Source organism: Typopeltis vanoorti, chromosome 24 (assembly GCF_054136105.1).
Source record: "Typopeltis vanoorti isolate ZY-2024b chromosome 24, IOZ_Tvanoo_1.0, whole genome shotgun sequence".
NCBI lineage: Eukaryota > Metazoa > Arthropoda > Arachnida > Uropygi > Thelyphonidae > Typopeltis > Typopeltis vanoorti.
The window spans coordinates 58,554,039-58,576,879 of record NC_143572.1 but is presented as its reverse complement, the minus strand read 5'-3'; the positions used below and the strand labels follow the sequence as shown (position 1 = coordinate 58,576,879).

The window sequence follows — 22,841 nt, the reverse complement described above, 5'->3', positions numbered from 1 at the left end:
TTTTAAAGAATATCCTTTCTGCCTTCCATTTTTTTTTTTTTTTCGTATTCATATACTGAATGGAAGAAACCCAAGTTTTTTTCCTCTCTTCACTAAAATCATTGCTTTACTTATTATTACACCAAGCCCTCATGGAGTCAAAGACTCATCTGGGTTGAACCATCATTTTAATAAAGAGAGGAGAAAGAATAAGAACCAGATGCTAGTGTAGTATATTATACAGTGCAGTAGATAGCGAGATGCAATTATTAAAAAACTACTGCTTATAACTAATAAGGCTCCAAATTTTAGTTAAAGACATTAAGATTCAAATCTGGATGATGTATCTGCCTTCAGCACTCTCTTTGAACAAATGCTGAAATGTTATGGATTACAAATGAAGTAGGCAAGTTGTAGACCAGAGAGAAGTTCATGTGAATTCCATGTGGTGCCAAACTGGACTTCTCACATATATAAATGGTACATTGTGCCCTTCGATTGGAATAGGCCTAAGTTCCATTCTCGTCGTGACGGGAGGAATCTTTATCTGGACGAGAACAATCGCAGGTGAGTTAGCCGATCTCATACGGAGTTAGCAGGGTTTTTTCTCCCGGAAATTCGAGTTTTTCATCCCTCATACAGACAAATCGGCCCTTCAGAACACACGCAATTTACAGACAAAAAATACTAGTTGCGGTGGAGGTAGATGGTGTTGATGGAGATGATTCGTAGTAGAGGTCCGGTGTAGTGATTGAAACAGTTGTAGGTGTCCTCCCATGATGAGTCTTCGGACTCCTTGGAGGTATCAAGAATAATAAATAATACATGATTGGTGATTCTATAGTCTTTTCTCAACAGTGTCATCTTATTTGCGCAGAGTAAAAGAGATGGCAATCACAAGGATCTAGGTCGACACCTGAAACAGACAGTGGTCTGAGAAGTCTGGTTTATGATGGCCTGGAATTGATACTGACTGCAAAATCTTCTAGTCTGGAACTATTTGACTGGTGCTGCTTTACTTGAACTGTAATAAGTACTTTCCTCAGCTAAAATTTTGAAATTTTATTACGTTATATATATATATATATATATATATCGATTTAACGGACAAAATTTCCGGTCCGTATGTCACGTGAAAATTAACCCGCTGTTAATTTTAAAATACTTTTTTAACCAAGATTTGCTTATAATTAAATTAACAGGTTTTTTGTTATTAATTTCCTGTTATTTTAAACAAAGTTTTTGGCGAATAGACCATATGTTGGAAAAACACTGTAGTAATTTAGCCGACATAAACGAGTCACCGCTCATAAAACATGTTCGGCGAATGATTAGGACGTGATCACACCAATTGCACTGTAATTGGTTCTTTTGCCGTGTGGCGTGACTTTCTGCGGCAGTTTTACTACACACATTTTCGTAATTTTAAGGAGTTAATTATAAAAATAAAACAGCAGAATTCAAAAGTTAAAAAAAAAAAAAAAACTTGATAGTTTTTTCAAAGCAGGATTACCTAAACCAAGTGCCTCAACATCGAACATTAACTTATCTAAAAGTGTGTGTAAAACAATTTTTTTGTTATTACAATGCTAATATTGAAAAAATTGCAGTATAATGTTACAGATATTTTTATTTAAAAGAATTCGCGATTTAACGGACACCCCTTAGCCCCTATTAGTCCGTTAAATCTTGGGGGAGGGGGGGTGGTATTAACACTAGAACATTCGGAACCATGGATGGACGCACCTGATTATAAAATACACCGAAGGATCAAACTCCTCATATCGTACGTGATGTGATTATGATATGAAGTTGCTTATTGAAGCCGGATGGTATTAATGAATATCTGCAGGGTGGGAGAGAACTGCATTACTTCTATGAAGAAAGATATCGACAAGAAGTTTAGGTTTGCCTTTTTCAGTTTTAGAGCCAAATGTTTTCTGATTCCGGCTCTGAAACTTAACAAAACTTGCTCTGTCTGTTATTGTTGTATTTCAGCAATACAAGATTACGCTCTTTGTTCCCCTAATTGCATTATTTAAATTTTTAATTCGTCAAAAAGTATGTTAAAAAAAAGTACTTTTGCACACTTACAAGGTATCAGCTATTGTTAGATTCACATTAGCAACAGCAATGGTATGAAAGGTGAAGTACAGGGATGAGTTACCAAAGTGATCCTAGCTGGCCTTCAGTTTGTTGACCTTATCATTAAAAACTCTTGCTACTGAATAACATTCCCTTATTAATATTAATATTCTAAAGCAGTGTTTTCCAAACTGGTACGCTTACGCTATTTTGGGGGATACAAGACACTTTTTTTTTATTGTGAACAGCAAAAAAAAAAAAAAAAATTAATTTCGTATTTTTTTAAAAAAAATCTGTATTGTTTATATAATTTGGAAACCACAATCCAGATACCAAATACGAATATTTTTGCAAGCCGCTTCTGGTTGCTAATAAGTGGGACGGTGATCTGCCTCTGGGCAATGAAATTCAAATCTCACCTAAAGACACTAACAGCCATCCATTCCCACTGGCGATATTTGAATCCACAGCTTGTTTGTTGTAGAATGGATATGCTAATTGCTCAGCCCAAACTAGCCTAGAAGACTGGTTGTAATTCCGATAACATTGCATTTGCTACAGAAGCCATAATTAATGGCTTCTTCTGACTTTTCCAATATTATTGGAATCTCATCTATAGTTGAGGTGATACCCATTTGAAAAGCCTTGCAGTGTAGTATTCAAACATTACAAACTTTAATTGCCTCCATAACCACTCTCGTAAACATTAATTTTCTTGATATTTTGCAGGGGAAGTAACAACTTTGTCAACGCAATCGACAGGTACCTTAAGATCTCACTTGATTTACCTAACTTTTTCATAATATCCAGATCTCCAGCAAATTTCTCTTTTTGAAATGACTTATACCTCTAATTTGTCTTGGTCCAAAACATCCCATTCACAGCCTCTAAAAATAGTCATTATTTTTCACCTGTACAATAGCTAACACTAGATTGTGTAAATCTCAAAGTTGTTCAACCTTTAGAATATTTTTCACATATTTGGGATTGTACCTCACCGACCCTGTAAATGTTCTCCAGAACACGCGCACTCCAATCATTTTTCTCAACGAAATTCTGCTTTTGTCTTTTCGTGTGCTCTGTTTTGCTAAACTATATTTCCTTCACTTTAAGTCTGCGTAAATACAATCAGTTGTTGGTCAACATTCATACACTGTCCAACTTCAATCTATCTAAACTAATTTGTTTAGACAAATTAGTTTATAGAGAGTTTAGAAGATTGATAATCTTCTTCGTTCAACATAAATTATTGAAAATGTCAGTATTTTTAAATGTTTGTATATATGTATTATTACGTAATACCTGGACTCAGCGTGAGAGAGCACTCTTTTCTTCTACATACAACTCACTGTCTCCACCTGTTTAATCCATCAACTACTAACCAGAGCTACCACCATTTACAGAAAAGCTTTCTACTGTCCAGAACTAATAGTATTTTGGTTTGTAAATTCAGTGTGTTCTTCTGGTTGGTTTGTCTGTATGGAAAACAAATTAATTTAGAAAACTTAATTAAAAAAAGATAGAATGTTAAGATGAGTGAATATACACATACCAACCTATACGTGAGTGGTGTGGTATGTAGCTGTTAGCCACTGGGGTGATTAGTATGTGGTTATGTTCTTTTTTATTCTCCTTTGTCAGCATTGAGTTTAGCCTTACACTTTTATATGTTGAATTGGTTTTCCCTCATAAGCAAAGCCAACGTTGAATTCGTAGTATGATATTTCGGTGGTTTAATAACTTCATCAAATCATGTCACTATTTTAACGAACATAAGTTACGTGTACATTTAAGATACAAATAAATATGAATTTGGGTAAATCCATTGCCACATTATCCTGTAATGGACTGGTGGAAGGTCAAAAATAAATTACACATACGAGTACATAGTTTCGGAATTACACATTCCGAAACTAAGGCTCGCACACTTCGAGTATGAATGACCTTGAAACAGTTTGATTCTTCATCCATTTACTATGCTTCAATATAGAGTAGATGCAACAAAAATTGTATTATTCAGATTACCGGGTACACGATGCCGTCTTTTACAAGCTTGTTGAAGAATGTGGTGAAAGTGATGATAATTAAGTGTTTGATGCGAAAATATGGGCGCAGTTGAAATTCACTGTCGACTGTAGAGCCGTAAGTCATTAATGACGTAGCTGTTTGCTTGCAAAGACTTGGGTGGACTCGAAGAATCTTTATATGGTCTTTTCAGCTAAATTGACCACTCATAACGGAGGCGGATGGGTTTTTCCATTCCTCAAAACAGACAAATCCGCCAGAGAACACACGTAATTTACAGACAAAATTACAAAGCATACTGGGTTAATGAGATGATGCTGTACCTGATCCCAAAGGCCTCATGGCCACCGTATCATCAGGCACTGAATAAAGAACAACCGATTGATCTGTCTTCATACAAAGAATAAGGGCCAGCTTGGCCTCTGTTTGGTACAAAGAATAACAGACAAGATGGCGGAATTTATATTAATTACCGATCACGAAATGGGAGGTCAAAACCACAGTGGCAGCTAATCAGAGAAAATCGGAGATTAGTGCCGAAACTGAACCATTAAATAGGGAAGCAATGAAGTGTGTGCATGTTGGGTGATGCGTCAGTTGATTTGTTCATCGCCAATTGCTACATCGTTACCAAACTTAAGGCAATGCTTTTCCTCACAAAACCATAACTTGGCACGGGGGTTCGGTCCGTCGTTCGAATCCCCCCAGTGAAAATTCAGTTATGCAATATCGACGCCTTACTTCGTCGAAGGCTAAAAAACTCGACATTCATGAAGTGTGTTGCCTATCTTTTGGGAGAGCAAAGATGGAAACGAGGGATATATACAGTGAAAGTGATAGCAATAATAGTACTAGATTACTACTATGTGGAACAAATATTGCAAAACAAACTGCTGTTGTGTAAAAGGGAAAACACAAGTTCCAAAAAAAATTTTTGCAACATCATCTCAAAGCGATTGATTTGGTCTCCACCAAAAAGATCGATTTACATGTATTTTTTTTATGGATGCAGAAACAATGATGTAACTACGGATTGTGCGCATTAAACGTTCTATTAATATTAAGGATTTATGCTGGATTCCCTCAGCACCTCTAATCAGGACTCCCTAAGTTCATGCATTCCCATATGCATTGCATGGTTACACGATAGAGTAGTTATGCCTCCAGTGAAAATTAGGTTTTTGATGAACACTGTTTCATGTATTTTCTGTTAATTATAGCCGAAGACAAGAAGTTAGGTGACGACTTATTCTGCGTCTTTGGCCAACCACTTGTTCATCTCCCCAAATAGCGAATCACACATCTTTTACATCATACAGCAAGTCGGCCATGAAAACACACGCTATTTACAGACAAAAAATACTGTTGGTGATGGTATTAGATGAATTATTAGGTGAACAAACAAAAAAAAAAAACTTTCGAAAAGTAGAGCATACGGTGAATTATGTATAGTGGAGTAGAATGTACCCCCACCCCCCATTACCAGAAGTCCTTGGGAGTGTCATGTAATAATAATAATGATATTTTCATTATTTATTTATCCATTTTTAAATGCAAATCATATCAAAGAAAGTCTGGGAAACTTGAATATTTAGGTAAGATGGTAACTCTGTTTTGGAGAATATTTATGGTTTCATGCGATGATTTGGATCTACAATAACCACGGTCGTGTTACACCAGACAATAAAAATGATCTACTGCTTAATTACCTACGTTCTACTGATCTTTTCAATTTATCCCCAGCCTGAGAAATTTGCATGTAGTTTTAACAGTGGTTTATTAAGTTCGATACCGTAGAAAAATAATGGCAAAATTAGCTGACATGTAAATTATTTTTTTATTTGCACATTACTAATTATATACACTTTAATTACATAATATATGTGGAATAATGCCCTGGGTTCATTTGTTTGTACATTCGTTCAATCTTTACACAAGAGGATAACTGGCCTGGGTGGCAATACCACATTGGTTGCTCTTGTTTCTAGACATCTTGATGTAACCTTCGATACCCCAGCTTGTTCCCCAGCTGAAAGAATAAAACACAAGGGATTAGAAGGCTTATCACACGGAAGTAAATAACAAATATCCAGCACCTGGCATATTTTTTTTTAAAAATTATCCTTTCTTTATGAAAAGAAAAAAAAAAATTGAAAAGACATAGTAGGAATCCTATTTTGATAATTTAAATACATTTAAAAACTTTTGTCACATTCTAAATATATTATCTTATTTTCTTGATGTAAATGTCTATTAGTTTAAGCAGAAAAAAAAAAAAAAAACCGTAAGTATAAAAAGATTGTGATGAACTTTTGAACTTTCATGCGTATTGGTAACACAGTTACTTCACAGCACCATCTGTTGGTACACTGGGGAAAAAAAAAAAAAAGCATAATTTCGACATTTGGACATGTAGAATTTCTGCTAACACGGCAATGTGAGGCCTCATACAAAGGTAAAAACAACTTCAGACAATGGCTGTCTTCAGCCGCTCATCTTGAAGCGCCGACTTAGTTTCACCTGACTTTCCTCTCTTTCCAAAATTGAAGGTTATTTAGGTGCACATCACTTCACGTCTGCTAAAGTTAAGAGAAGCGAAGACATGGTTTCGCAAACAAGACGCTGTTTTATTAGGATGGACTCGTAAAACTACTTCGAAAGTTAGCGGAAACCTGTAGACTTGAAGTCGTTATGTTGCAAATTGTGTAAAATTGTAGAATAAAGATCAGAGAAAGTAGCGGAAGAAAAAAAAAAAACTTTCGAAAAGCTATCCACTTAATCTCATTTTCAAACATTCTTTCTTTAAATTAGAATCATCCCATCCCCCCACCATTTCGAATATGGTTAGGGATTATTTTTTCGAATCTAGCCAATCCGGTAACTTTAATTCGCTTCTTCATAAAAATAAAGTGCTTGTACTATGAAAAATCAACATGAATAATTTATATACGTATTCCATAGTAGGAATCAAGTATCCATTTCTGAGTTCTCTTCCTTATTCAACTTTCATTCTATTTACTATTTCACTGCGACAAAATAGGTTGTATCAAAGTGCATTGGTACGAGAGCTTGTGTCTAGCAAATATTTGTTTTGTCCAAGAGCAGCGCGAGAAAAAGAAAGAAAAAAAAAAAAATAGCGGGGTACGTAAGGGAGTGTGAGATTTCACTGGCACATTGCCAGCATATATTACAGAACATGGAGTCGCAGATTAATCTTTAAACACTTCTAGTCTATAGTCTGTGCTATTTTGCTTTGCAGTCATGCAGTACAAGAAATGAAAAAAAAAAAAAAAGTCTTGCATTAACCTCACGTATATTTCCACAAGCATTTTAGCGTCCAGCTATTTGGAAGACCTACTTTAGGTAATTGGTCAGCTACAACAACCTTTCCAGGCTATAATAAACGATAACTTAAGTCTATCTTATCAACAAAATGGGATTTACCGATCTCTTAATAGTAGTAATAGACTCTTAGGTGTGTAATAAAAGTTAACGGTATTTTTTATACTGTTTGTTTCGGATCTTAAACCTTACTGATTTTATGCAAAAAGTTCTACGATTGTTTGCTAAAGTGCTATAATAACTCACCTGTTCTTCACAAGCCAGTAATCTTGTCCATTTTCTGTTCCATAGCCGACAACAAGAACACCATGATCCAAAGCTGTAGTACTGCAGTCTTCTTCGTCATAGATGCCGCCACTGGTCAAGGCAATATTTGATATTAAAAATGAGCATTTCGAGAAATTAATAATAATATTGTACATAAAATATTTTTATTTATCACGCATGTGCAGAAAGGTAACAAACCCAAACAATGGTTCTCTATGTTTTCAGACATGGAATATTTTAGCGATTATTATTATTATTATTATTATTATTATATTTGTAATAAGTTTATTTCTGATATTAGGTATTATATTCGGCATAGCATAAAGCAGTAACAGAAATATGGGCTGCATTTCCAAGCCAGGAACTCAATAAATGCAATCAGTACTGAGTAAGATATGCCAATTGAGAAAGATGTTGAGGATGTTTATGTATTCATAAACGAAGATTATCAGATTTTATGGACAGTTAGGACTTTATTTCGAAATAACTTAACTTTTAGTTGTAAGATGATTAATTCTGAAGACCGTAAAGGTCATCTTTACTGAAAGGGTTAGGATTATATTCTTACCTGTACAATTGGAAGCTCCACTGACTGGCATCAATAGCCACAGAGATTGGTCCAATGGTAGCAGCAGCTTTCTGCAAGTCAGCTTCACTGCCGGATGTTACATCGACGTGACCAGTAACAGTAGCACCAACATTCTGTTTCTTGAATTGGCAGGTTCCATCCTGTAGATTCAAATAAAAGCGAGTTGCATAATTAAAAAAAAAAATAAATTTTGCATATTAATGATGTTTCAAAAAGCCGTTATCACCTTAAGATCACACACACACGCACACACACACGCACGCACGCACACACAATGAATTAAAACATGCCCTGATGCAAATATATGCTCACTCAATCTACAAAGGATTTAAAATCAGCTTACCTCAGCAGTGTATGGATAGGATTTTTCGGTGTCAATTCCCTTGTTCTTCTTGATGTAATCGAATGCATTGTCCATTAGACCTCCCTCACAGCCCATGTTACCTGAAAAAAAAATTGATAAGTTCTCCGAGCGCATATTAAGAGATATTGATTGAATGTTATTATAAAGTAACAATATGTGTAAGTAATATATTTTAATTATAATACAATTATCATAATAGACATTTTTATAATACATCCTCCCCTCCATCTCCTCCTAATACATATATTAGGCCCGAGTGGCTCTTTACATTCGTATATGGCCTATTACGATTTGAAACCGCGACCGCATCGAGGATAAGTAGTTGGCCCTATACCTCCCGATGTGTCCTATGTCTATAACTGCATATGTTCACAGACCGATTTTGCATGTTCTGGGGGATGAAAAACCTGAGTTATTGGGTGAAAAAACCCCCTACTTCTGTATGAAACCTGCTAACTCACCTTTAGTCGCAAGAGACCAGATAAAGGTTCCTCACATCTTGGACGAGAATCGAGCCCGGGTCTTTCCGACCAAAGGGCTTCGTCTATACCGAATGAGCTATGGGGCTCATTATTATAATATATAATTATATCAATTATATATTATATAATTCATTTTAAGTTTTAAAAAAAAATATACAAAAATAATATAAAAAAGCAAAGCTTACTTAGCTTAGCTTAAATCTACGCGCTAATATACAAATACAAAAATGTTTTATTAAAATTAGTGCCTAGCACTGTGACAACTTTTCTGTTAAAAAATATGAGACCGCGAGAAGAAAGCCAGCTATACAATCAATTTAGTCGCTGATTATAGGAACTTTTTCTAGCCTTTTTTAGACGGTTCGAGATTTATATGATCGTTTCACAAACGGTCATATAAATATTCACCAATATAATTATTGGTGAATATGAGCTACCCACTGATTTCCATAATATCATTTGGGGCTAAAATAGTTCAGCATTTGTCTTTTCTAGGATGAGAGGCGTTAAATGATTTTTTAATTAAAAATATAAACATGAAAAAATTCTGTTGTTTTGAACTGTTGATATTATTATCAGAAATACTACAAAAGAAAAATTTCAAGATTTTGACTAAAACTGAGTTAGCCGGTCTCATACGGAGGGGAGATTTATTTTTGCCAGGAAACTCGGTTTTTCGAACCCCAGAACAGGCAAACCGCTCCAGTGAACACATGGATTACAATCATGAACACTTCCCAGCCATATGCAGGTCCTGAGCCCGAATAAAATTAAGGGCAGGGGTTGGGAAAAGCAATGGTGAACTTGTAAAAATCTCACCAGAAATACTTTGTGAGAAATGCCTACAATGTCATCGACGGTCGAAAACGACAGAAAGGGAAAATCAGTTTGAATCAGAAATTTATTATATATAAAGGTAATTATATGATATTACAACTTTTATCAGTAAAAAAGGTCAAGAGTTATATTTCCTCTTTGGTGGGAGTCGAACTCACGACCTCTGGAATTAGAAGTCCAATCTACTCCACAAGGATTGAGGTAAAGTTTTTCTCGTAATTGATGTAATTAATGCAGAAAATCATAAATAAAAATAATGGCATTGCAGAAATTATGATTCGTGGATAAAACACACTTACCTTCAGGACCGGAGCAGTCTACTAAATTCTGTTCACTGAGAGAAACCAGAGTGCCAGTCTTCTTCTTATGTTGTCCTTCTAGAGATCCGGTAGTTGAGAATGCCCAACAGGATCCACATTGTTCCTGAACAGAAATATGGTCGCTGAGTGGCTTTTTTTTGGTTAACTCATAAGTATAATTTCAATTGTTAACAGTGTTTAAAAATATATACAGTCATGCAATCCAGTAACCATTTATGCCTTTTAAGTTTATTTATTTAAACTTTTTTTATTTATTTTGATTGTTTATTTGTGACAATTAACACGGGATTAAAATGAGAGAAGTTTCTTATGTTTAATTTAGCACTTGAATTGCTACTTTAGTGGTATGTTTTGTGATGAAATCTTACCTGATTCTTGATTGGTGTAACCATTCCTTTTGTCCTCCAGTCAACTGAAGCAGGGAGTTCGAGGTTAGCAGGGGGGATGAACACACTATCAGCTTTAGAAACTCCTTTGTTCATTTTATAACCGTTCATGACTCTGACGAACTCATCGGAACGCTGATCAGAATTTTGAAAAATAAAGTATTAATTTAATCTTTCATTTCTTTAATTGGTTTATTGATTTTTAAATTAACATACCTTTAAACTGGGATAAACGAAACCATTAATGTACAGATTAAAATATTATAATAATATTCACATTTTTAATAATATTCCATATTTATAATAATATTCCATATTATTTCAAAGAAATAATATAAATGAGGTCTCCCTTTTCCCCAACTCAGGCCCATTACTTTATGGAACATATCGAACAATGGACATTTTTTCATCTAAACCATCGGTTTGGTACTGATATATTGATGACGATTTTCTCTATAAGGCTCCTTGTCCGATCTTCATTAATTTCTTGAAAAAATTAAATCAATAATCTTAAGAATCGAGACTCATTTCCCTCCCACGATGAGTATTTGGAATACTTAGAATAATAATAATAATAATAATAATAATAATAATAATAATAATAATAATAATAATAAATTTACCCTGGAAGTAGGAGATAACAATTGTCTTCCTTTGTTGGATGTTCTCATTGTACGTCGACCAAATGGTAGTCGAGTTCTCAGCAGAACCACAACTCATAATTGTAAATACATTGATTCTAATTCACATCATCACCCTAGTCAAAAATATGGTGTCAAATCTCCAATAGACAGAGCTCATAAAAGAAAGTTCTAGAGAGTTTCTTCTAAACAACGAATTATCTATTATCATGGCTGCCTTTTATCTCTAATGGTTTTAATAGAAAACCTAATGATAAAATAATCAATAATTATAGCCACCGTCTTCGCCACAAGACGAAGTTGCCAGAATTTGTATTTCATATGTTAAAGGACTTTCAGAAAAAAAAATAGCAAGACTACTTCGACAGATTAACTTACAAATCTCTTTCCGCCCAGTTCGCAAACTTAGATAAATATCCTCCTTTGTTATCGTGGAGTTTACAGAATCCCCTGCTCTTGTGGCTTATGTTATTATGGACAGACTGGTCGTTCTGCACAAATTCGTATTGAAGAACATCAAGAATATATTTCACTCAAAGAACCCAATAAATCCAGTTTAGCAAGCCACGCATTAACTACAAAACTCACAGGAATCAGTGGAACAAGACCAAAGTGTAACATAAAAGTTATTTCCTTCTTTAAAGACTGTACAAAGAAAGCTGTGAAGCATGCATTCACAATCCACACCTTAGGGAAAACGAATGCCTTAAACTTTCTCAATTTTGGGCAATTATACCGAATCATTCATATGTTCCGCAAATTGTATTGATTAATTGCTTATATTTAAAAATATTTTATCGACTAATTTATTTTATTATAATTTTTTGGATAACTATTAATGCAGATGGCGCTATTCTCCTGAATAGTACCATTAGCACGATCACGCGCTTTCACTTGACTTAATGCTATTTTTTTTTTTTTTTGTGATTATTTTCCTATAATCTTATTGAAAATGACTGTAAAACATAGCTGAAAATTTTAACAAGCTCTAACAAAATAACAAGATTTAAATTAATGTAAGTGATTTCGTTTCAATTAGTTATAATAAAATAATATGAATATTCCAAGAAAATAGATAGACGGTAGACATTTTTACCATTATGAGATAGCTCTAATACGTACAGTATTAGCATTTATATTTAAAACATAAAATTAAGAGACGATACCGCTATAGGTGCCTGAGAGTGGTTAATACCAGAGGGCGCTACTGCGTTTAAGCTTAAGAAGTAATATACTGTATATATATGTTTTATATTTAATAAACACAATTATTAGCTATTATTTCATGAAAGTTATGTGTCAATTACTTACCAAATCTGCATATTCATTTTGTCCAACGTGAAAGCTGTGAAGTCCGAGATCAGCCTTTAAATTGTGGTCAATTATCTTTTCAATGTTTTTCTCCCACACGAGTCGTCTTGCGAATTCCTCTGTTGATTCATACTTCTTGTTAAATTTCGTCTGCAGTATACAAACAAAGGGAATTAATTATATATATTTTTCTTTATTTTAAAATATGAGTTGAGAAATTTATTTTAAGCTAGCAGGTTAATTTATATTTTATATTACTTTTTTTTAGATAATTTTGTTCATCGTTAGGATTAATAGTATCAAAAATTAATTTTTATTATAAAAATGTTTTTTTTTGTTGTTAAAATACTTTAGAAGTTCACCGAGAAGTAATATACTGAAATAATTCTTAATATATATATATATATATATATATATATACTCTTGTATATATAGAAACATGTAAATCATGATATGGCGTATATGTATATATGTGAAACTATTTCTGCATATGAGTAAACTCTGTATATAATAAATTAGAGATTTATCTCTCGAGATACGTAAACAATATCACGTAAAACCATATGGAATGTATTATATAATAAAAGAACAGCGGCATGTATAATTTTTTTAAAAAAATTGCACAGCTAGGGAGATGCTACCGATATGTAATGTCAGGTGTAAGATGTGCATTTAACTTAGATTCACAATATAATCGTCCAGGATATGTAAATTTTGATATAGTACGAAAGTATATGTATAACTATTTGTATAGCTAATTATATATATGGACAAAACCAATGAACACATATTATATAAGATTGAACACATATTATATAAGACTGAACATGTTGTTTTTTTTGTTTAAAAATTTATTGTAAGACACTTCTTAAAAGTGTATATGGTAATGTGTATATAGAAATATAAAAATCAAAATACCAATTACTATAAGCATTCTATGTACAAATGTATATATTGTAAATAGTTGTATATATATTTATTTTGAGTGTACATAGATGCTTTGGACTAAATAAAATATCCACTGCGCTACAAGGACCGATGAGTACGCGTTTTTCCTATTATGTCTCGTTTAATCAACTAGCAGTCAACTTCAACCCTTCAGTGATCATTTGATAGTAAGCGCGAGGACATCAACGAATCAAGACTTTCTAGGACCAACTTTACAGGCTACATTGCCAAGGTGTTTAAGACATGGGGGGGGGTACATCATAGAAACATAAAAGCTGCTAAAAGAGCTTACAGTTTAGAAATAGGGAAATTTGCAGTTCACTGCCGGTGGGTGGAATACTCTGGGTATCTGAAAGCTGACTAAGGCTGTGTGGTCAAGAAGAATGTGAGGTCCAGGTGCTTTTAATAGAGTGTGTACAGAATAAACTGTAGGTGGACATTATGAGTGTATCTTTAATAAATGCTTTTAGGAACAGGTACTATGGAATTTCACTTTCCAGGGACCCTCGATAAGTCCCTGACTCTCTAGAGATGCGTACATATAATAAATATTATTATTAGATTTTGAGTTAACTTCTCAGTTATATATTTTCCACACTTGACAATTAAAGTAGGAGTTTAGAAATCTAAGTTGCCTACAAATTTGACTGATGAGTAGCGGAATTTTATGCATATTTACGAATTGCGATGGATTGTGAATTATGATGACAATGGTGTGTAGACAGAGGATTACTAAATAGTGGATTGTGGGGAATGGAGTGCTCTTTCCCGCGATGAGTCCTTAGACTCCACGGAGGAGTCAGGTACTACTACTACTACTACTACTAATAATAATAATTTAGAAGGGCACATTTCTTCAAATATTACAGTGTTCAGTTATTTAATTTAAAGCTACTCAGTCTGAAAGCTGTACTTACCTTGAAATTTTCCCAGTGCTTATCAAGCTTAGGGTTAAGAGGGGCAGCAAGGGCAAAAGCCACAAGAAAAGAAGCGACAAGTAGGCGAAACATTCTGAAAACAGAGAAAACGTTATGGTTAATAAGATATACAAAAACATATATAATGTTATACATTCTGGTATAGAGTTTAATGGGGAAAGGCACTGAAGGAGAATATTCCCCTGTTTGCTAAGTAAGCAGAGAAGATAGAAAAAATATACATAGGTAAGAAATGTGAAATTTCATTTTACGGTATTTATTATCTGTTTCATACAACAATATGAGTGTCACGAAACGATGGCATTCGTTGCCATCACTCTCTTCCCTAGCACTTACAAATCATCAATAGGTATGAACTTAGCTGTTGTTGAGAACTAAGGATCGAGACGGTCTGTCAGCCAGTTTCTTAAAAGAAATTAGGGCTGAAAGAATTTTGCCTACTCATTGGGGAACAAAATGGCGATCGTAGATTTATTATTATTATTTTTTTGGATAATTTTGCCGTATGTTACAGCGTCTTGAATCTAATCTAATAATATGTTGAGAAACGTATTTTTACTCCGAATTTTTGCATATCATTTCCGCCTTTTCGACATAGCGATAATCTATGTTTGGGTGATTGTAAATCTCACAAATACTGAGTTCATATTTCAGTGCAGATTTTGAGAAAAATTATTTATAATAAACGCAGTTTTTTTTCTCATTAATTCGTGCTTTAATTTGCAATAATATTAAAATATTTTAAGTAGTAATTAATAATATTTAATTAGAATGAGTTTCGAAATATAATGTTAATTTTATATTAAGAATTTCCAAATTTCTTCAATTCTCCTAATAATTACGTTTAAAATATCTAAAGAAAAAAAAAACTCTATGAAGTCTATGAAAACATTGTGGACTTCGTTGCCGAGTTGGCTGTGGAATGCATACTTCTGCCAGTATCAGAGAACCTAACATGTCAAGAAAACAGTTGTCCATCCTCACACCTACCAGCAGCCTACATTACTACTGCCTGGCATAATGAGTCCAAGAATTCATGCAACTTTTTCTCGCACTCTGGACCTTGGCTTTAGCATAGAACAACTGGAACCTGAATTGTTGGACCAAGCAACTGTTTTTTTCTTTCTCAAGTCCAATAGTGCGATTTGTTTCATAAGATTTGGTGGATATAATTTTATAAGTACAATTTTTAATATATATTTTATGCATATTTTTCTCCATACTAAAAACAGTAGACCTCTCTGGGCAAAAAAGTGGCATGCTTCTTGGATGTGTCGATACAAGTAAACAAATCTTAATAAATAATAATAATAATAATAATAATAATAATAATAATAATAATAATAAATAGTATGACGTCCAACTGACAGCAAAACAAAGTCCTTAGTATCTACATATTATAAAATCCATTATGTGCTTGGGTATCCAAAGACTTTTTTTTAATCCTGATATCCGTCTTCATATTTTTTCCCCAAGAATTCTAAACCTCTATTTAGTTATCTTTAGGTGGTTCAAAGGTTAGACAGGAGGGAAATACAGTAATTCCTTCTCAAAACGAAAGTAATCTGTACCAAGAAGAAACAGTTCAACCCATTTATTAACTTTTTGCTATTTTTAACGCGATGCGCAATTTACAATTAAAAAAAAACTAAAATAAAATAAGAAATGCGTATATTGCCAAACACTGTAAGCAGTAATTGCACACAACTGTCAACGAAATAATACCTCTTGTACATGAAACTAACTCCATAGTGTCTTTATAGGAGACCGAAGACTTTTCTGATATGCATGGCACGTGTTGGTATTTTGCCAAAAGGTAGAAGGTTTAGAGACTCTGTTTCTTTTCCTAGAAACAGATCATTTCTCTCTTGTACTGTATACCAAGTATTTGGTATAAATGAGTGAAGATATTTTCACTTAATTGTGCACAATGCTATTTAAAACGAGAGCAAAAATTGCCTTGACGTTTCGGCTCTCATTAAATCGTCTTCAGAAAAATGGCAAACATTCTTTACAGACTGGAATATTTGTCGTATTCGTTCTTTGTTAGAAATTCAAGGATAAAAATGAACATAACACACTTTACAGTTAAAGAAGTCCTTACCTGTGGTGGTTCTATCTCAGTGAACAGCAATATTCGGACGAAGGTATACAGCGATGGTGAACAGTTAATTTATACCTAACGGGTAAGGTTATCACTAATGGGAAATGATGCCATCACACCTGATGACCATTCAGATAACACTTCATCAGTAATAAGTTTTGAACAATAGAAATGCCACGTGCTTTTAATCAGCGTTATTTTTTAAATATTCAAAAGAATGTAATCTGTCCCTGTGTTGGGTGGTACAAATGCTGTGTCATCTGGGCGATTATAAAAGATTCTTTTATCTATTAAAGTAGAAATTTATCCGATAGGAAGTGTCAATCACTTACCCAATAGACGAAACTACGATATAACTTTGATGCCTAAACAATTCATCTTGATATACACCAATGTATCTGAAATTATAATCCTTTGTGTATTTTATCAATCCTTTCTTAAGAACAATTGTTGTCGATCTAATATTGCAGGGGTTCTCAAACTGTATGGCCTGCGAGCGACTGCAAAATCTCAAACTTAATAATTATTTAAAAGTTTTAATTAAAGCAATTAAATTTTTCGATTCGTAAAGAAGTGGATATTTAATTTAATGTCATTTCAATGCCATTTGCAACATGCATTTGTCAGTTAATTTTTTCTCATATAAAACTGAATATCAGACGATCATCCTCGCAGCTATTGGGAATTGAAATATATGAATTTTGAATCTGGGTTTTTCAAAAATTGGATTAAACTGATGATATCAACGTAAATTTAATTTCTTAAATTTCTATTCAAATATTGTTCTGAATTTTAAATTTAAATCTTATATTGAAAAGATAATTGCAAAATAAAACTGAAATTAGAATAATAATTTTAATGTGGTATTTTGATATATGAATATCAGTTTCAGGTTAATAATAATTTTAATTGTTATAAACATAAATCAAAATAAAATTTTTTATTGAATATTATGTTGAAATAAAGTATAATTATTTATAATTATATTTTATATTAGTTATATAAATAATATATTTAATTATTAAATTTTTAGAAAAAAAATTATTTATTTATTTTGCCAACAAAATCTTCCAACATTCTATCCAGTTTTAAATTTTTTGCTTTGAGATATGATCTGTTCCAATCCATCCAATAGGCTTAAAACCCGTCCCTATAATTATCATATTTCTAAATAAATAAAAATAAATAAAAAATCCACTGAAAAATAGTGTACAAAATTGAAAACTATAAAAATGAAAAAGTTTCTAACGCATTTAATTCTCCAAAAGACAGTAGGCAGATTTCTTTTAACTCACTTTTTGAAGATAGACTGGCAGCCATTCTCCATTCTGATAGTGAGCTGAAGCTAATTAATAAACTAAAGCTTTCGTTTACAAAACTAAATAAACTAAAGACATATGACAAACAAATGTCGCCATCTCTTAGTCCTAAACCCTAACATTGGTATTATTGTTTGATCATTCATTTTAAAGCATGAGAGTCTTCCGAAAGCAATAAAGGTTTCCTCTGAAATCTCCTACAGTTTTGCAAGGAAATTATCATAGCTCTTGCCAAAAATCAACTAACTCGAGAACCAGACGAAGAAAGGTTGAAAAAAAAAAAAAAAAACTTCTCTCTAGTAGGTGACTGGAACAGAAAACATAGCGGTGTTTTGTTTGTATTTTTAGGGGCAGGGGAAGGAAAAGTCTAGCTCTCTGGAAGCGAAACCATTTCCACAAGACTACGCAGGATATAGAAAAAAAAGTCTTACATGCAGCACTGATACAAGATTTAATATATCTGTGTTGCATGCATAATCGTATACACAGAAATCTGTAAGTTCTTAGAATTGAAATTGTGACGAAACCGCCGGAAGCGAAATATTTTATCATTCATTTTAAAGCATGAGTTTTTTTAGATGGTGAGAATAATCAAACCTTCCTCTGAAATTCCCCACAACTAACAAGGAAAATGCTATAACTTGACTGGAAACTAAAGACTTCGTGATACGTCATAGCTCGCAGCAACCTTCTAGCAGTAAATTTGTTATCGACAAGGCTTTCAGTGTTTACCGTCAGTTGACTGATCACTTTTCTTCTTTCGTTCGTTCTTCTTGAGATGGAAAGACTTCAGAAAATCTTCCGGTTCTTCCTATGTCTCTTGGTTACCATGGTTGCGTTTTATGAGTTAATAGGATTCGGTTACTTTCATTATTTATTCCGTTTTGCACTGGTGGACATGCACATTGTTCAGTGGAAAGAGAAACGATAAATTTGTCACACACACACCGTCAAAATTTATCTTCCTGAAGTGGTGCGTAAATGTATTACAAATTGGGTCAAGGTAATTCAAAGGATAAAGAGAGTTGTTACATTGGGATTAGTACCGAAACAAGTAAGGCCATAAAGTTAGTGTTTTATGACTATTAATTGCGTGCGTTTTTCTGACCGGTTCGGATGTTTTACGGGAGAAGAACCCCCTCCCGGTACCACCCTATGGAATCGCATTATTCGACTTCAATTCCCTCCCCCCCCCTTAAAGCCTTCTTCTTCGCTCAAAGAGAGAATTCGAACTTAAGGCATCGTCGATAACAACTGGACTATGGTGGATCGTGATGTGGAAAAGAATATTTAGCAAATATTAGGGAAATCAGAGTCATATTAGAAAGATTAAATGGGAAATAATAATAATTATTATTTTTTAAATATTTATTATTTTATAAGATTTCTTTCAATATTTCAATTTGTATTATGATTAACAATATAGATAAGTATTTTTCTTTTTTGCTATTTAATTTAAAAAAATACGTTTTTTTTTTTTTTTTTTTTGAAGATTTTTGAGTTGAGGAAGAAGAATGATTGGTTATCTCTCTTCCAAAATTGCATTTCCTCTCATCGCCGGGTTGGAATGATATTACTTCGATGAATACTGAATTGTGCATAGAATAATAATAATAATAAAACTGTTTTTCCATTTCCTTGAACAGCTGAAGATCAGTTCAAGTCGTTTTTTCTTCATAAGAAAAAGAATGTGAATAATGAAAGATCAATAGTCAAAAAACAATTACATCTATTGTGTTTCCAAAAAAGTATTATTGTAAACATATTTAATTGAAATATATTTGCTTAATATTTCTACAAAAATTCATTAGAACTGTTTAATGTGTTCGCTTATTGTACTAAACTAGTAATAGTTGTTCGGTCGGAAAAATGTGATAAATTAACAAGGACTAATTTTTTCACTGATAATTGATATCTAATTTTATCGCGAGAAAAAATTCGCAAAGTATCCAAGTAACAAAATGTGTAATATATTTTTATTAATTGATCCTGTACCAGACTTATTTAGCAGTTTGTATGGCATTATTTATTGAATAGAACAACCAGTACTTCTTGGTAGTTATAACTGCCAAGTACCGGTTAATTTTTTAAATTTATTACCGATTATTCCTTATCTTAAGTATATTATTAAAATTGAAATATAAGTAAATATAACTTCTAATTATTTAAATGTGTTAACTTCGATTGGACCCACCTAATATTCCATGAGAAAGAGAATCCAACACCAGGTATGCTGCGACGTGAATATGGTTGAGAACCACTCCTCTGAAATATGCACTCTATACATCTAAGAGGTTAAAAATAACTGAGGAAGTTATTACAGCTTAGTTCCGCTTGCAGACTGAGCTTATAATGAGCACTAAAACCTTAATGTTAAGGTCACGAGGCGTGTAAACAAGAAAATCAGTTAACACAAAATGCGACTTTCTTTTTTATTTTTGTTCCCCTCGGATCGTTCCCATACCCGCTTATAGAGATTTAGATTTCACCCGATTTTTTTAAAAAATATTTTATTATTATTTTTTAAGTAGAATTTTTGGAGTTTTGTTCAATTTTGCTTTTCCTGACCGGTATTAAAAGGGCAGAAAGTTTTTGTAATCTAATGCTCAGGGTACAGAATTTATTATATAATAAACACCATATGAATTACAATCTCTCCACTTCCCCCCCCTTTTTTTTTATTTAATTTACAGAATTTCTTACCTTTTTTCGTAGTCAAATCTGTGAGAGGGCGCTTTAACCGTCTACTGGAAAGCAAACGAAGTTGATAATGTGCTTTTGTATTTTGAATTAATTTTTTCGCTGAATGAATTAAATGTACTAAATAGTTAAATATTTGGTAAATAATGTTAAGCAATTGGAATTCTAGCACCTGGGGTTTGTTTTGCAATGGAAAAAACAATCAAAATCTAATTTAAATGTAATGTAAGTAATTTCTGTGAGAAATTATGAAATTTATGTAAGATGTGTCAGAGTAGGCTTAATACGCGGAAAGAGTACGTATATTTTTTTAGTTACAAAAGACTCCGCTTGTTCCTGTGTATCACGCATAAATGAATATAATTAAATCTTACGAACATTGTTATTAATAAAATTTTATATTAAGGTTATTAATAATAATACCAGCAGTAAATAACAATAATAATAACTATTGCATATTATAAAATATAACCATAGTGGCATTCATTATAGGTATATCATAGACCTTACAAGCTAAGAAAGAAAAAGCAAGCAAGGTGCGTTTTCTTAAAGGAAACATAATTTATTTAGTTTCTTTTTATTTATTTGATTTAGTTTATTTTTTAATTTGTTTTTCTTTCCCCTCTTCCTCTTTTCTTTTGTTTAACAGTAATTTAGCAGTAATCTTTTTTTTTAGGATGGACGACAATCTTTCTCTAAAATATCGTGATTCACGTGCATATAATAAATTTAGCTCTTTTTTTTTTGACAGAATTTTATACATTCATTTAGTTGGAGTCCCTTTTCATTTCGAATTATTTGATAAACCAATTATTTTATTCCATCCATGCGTGCATATCTTATGAATGCAAATTATGAATTTTATTAGTAAATAAAATTCATAATTTGTAGAGATACACATTATTTTGTTATTAAAATATTACGCTACATTATGTTGTACATTAAATCATTTTTAAGAGGTACTTGAACATTCTTCCTTGAAGGGAAGCGGGACGGGAGATCAGAAGATATATCTGTTTCAAGCGGAAATAAAATTCAGTTGCCTTAATAAAATGTGTTTTTAAAGCAAGTTTAGATTGTGCCTGTCACTGTGTAAATGAAAATATAGATATTTTTAACGTATGAGCAGAGGAAAGAGACAATATTTCTCTACATTTATGGGTGCTGTGTGGTGTAGGAGAGACAATATTTCTCTGTTTATGTGTGCGTGTGTGTGTGGTCTTTTAGCTTCTCTTTCTCTGTCTGTTATTCTCTCTGTATTTCTTCACAGTGTTCCTTGTATGTGAAGAAGAATAAGACTGTGTCTAACTTTTCACAAAAACCACTAACTGACAAGAATCACCCTCCCAAATAACATCTCTAGCCGCCCATCCGGAAGCACAATAGTTATCCATTAGGTTGCGCCACCGACATCCTAATTTTTTTTTTCTTCTTTTCTCTGTTTATCCTTCTGAGAGCTGAAGAGTTTCCGATTATTGATCAGTGCTCCAGTCTTGAAGTGTGATGGAGTAAGAGGGAACGCTGTAGGATTTATCGGTGGCAGGTGAAAACTGTTTGGCTTATCTTAGAGACAAGTGGTTTATCTTACGGCCTTCAGGGGGAGTAGTAGGATAGCCATTAGCGTCTTTAGAGGGTTTGATCAGTTAGAGATAGCACAGCTTATTCATTTAAGAAGATAATTACTTTTTTTTTTTTTTGATGAATCTCAATTTTCTATTTGAGAAGTACAATAAAGAAATGTCTTTCTTTGTTCAGTTGAACAAAGAAAGATATGGACGCATGGAATAAAATAATTGGTTTATCAAATAATTCGAACTAAAAAGAGACTCCAACTAAATGAATGTTATTTTTACAGAAATGTATAAAATTAATTTTATACATTTCTGTAAAAATTTAATTTTACAGAAATGTATAAAATTCTGTAAAAAAAAAGCTACATTTATTATATACACGTGATCCACGATATTTTAGAGAAAGATTGTCGTCCATCATAAAAAAAAAAAAAAAATAGAATGGGAAATTTGATTTATAAGCATTGAAAATGAAATTCTTTCTTTTCATTCACAAACCTAGAAATGTTCGGTTATTATTATTACAAAATCAGACATCCTGCAGTTGGAAACTTGGGTGATTTTTCATGCGTTTAATGACACAAAACCGGCATTAAGCACATGCGGACCTCTTAATCCATATTTCAAAATGTC

The 22,841-nt window shown here is 32.8% G+C and overlaps 1 protein-coding gene across 1 annotated transcript; it reads right to left on the bottom strand.

Moving 5' to 3' along the window:
* Positions 1–5,907: 5,907 nt before the first annotated feature.
* LOC150093259 (cathepsin L-like peptidase) lies at positions 5,908–16,654 on the bottom strand. The gene is made up of 9 exons (XM_090413665.1): positions 16,619–16,654; positions 14,494–14,587; positions 12,629–12,778; positions 10,659–10,811; positions 10,270–10,393; positions 8,631–8,731; positions 8,267–8,427; positions 7,678–7,788; positions 5,908–6,118 (listed from the first exon to the last, which is right to left on the bottom strand). The coding sequence occupies exons 2-9, from the start codon at positions 14,584–14,586 to the stop codon at positions 6,019–6,021; spliced, it is 993 nt and encodes a 330-aa protein (XP_090269791.1). The 5' UTR covers position 14,587; positions 16,619–16,654; the 3' UTR covers positions 5,908–6,018.
* Between the last annotated feature and the right edge of the window lie 6,187 nt (positions 16,655–22,841).

Excerpts from the sequence above, each read along its gene's own strand:
- LOC150093259 (XM_090413665.1), bottom strand. The coding sequence starts at position 14,586 with ATGTTTCGCCTACTTGTCGCTTCTTTTCTTGTGGCTTTTGCCCTTGCT. Across the intron at positions 12,779-14,493 it reads AGCACTGGGAAAATTTCAAG|ACGAAATTTAACAAGAAGTA; the intron begins GTAAGTACAGCT and ends TGTATACTGCAG. Across the intron at positions 8,428-8,630 it reads CCTATCCATACACTGCTGAG|GATGGAACCTGCCAATTCAA; the intron begins GTAAGCTGATTT and ends TTGAATCTACAG.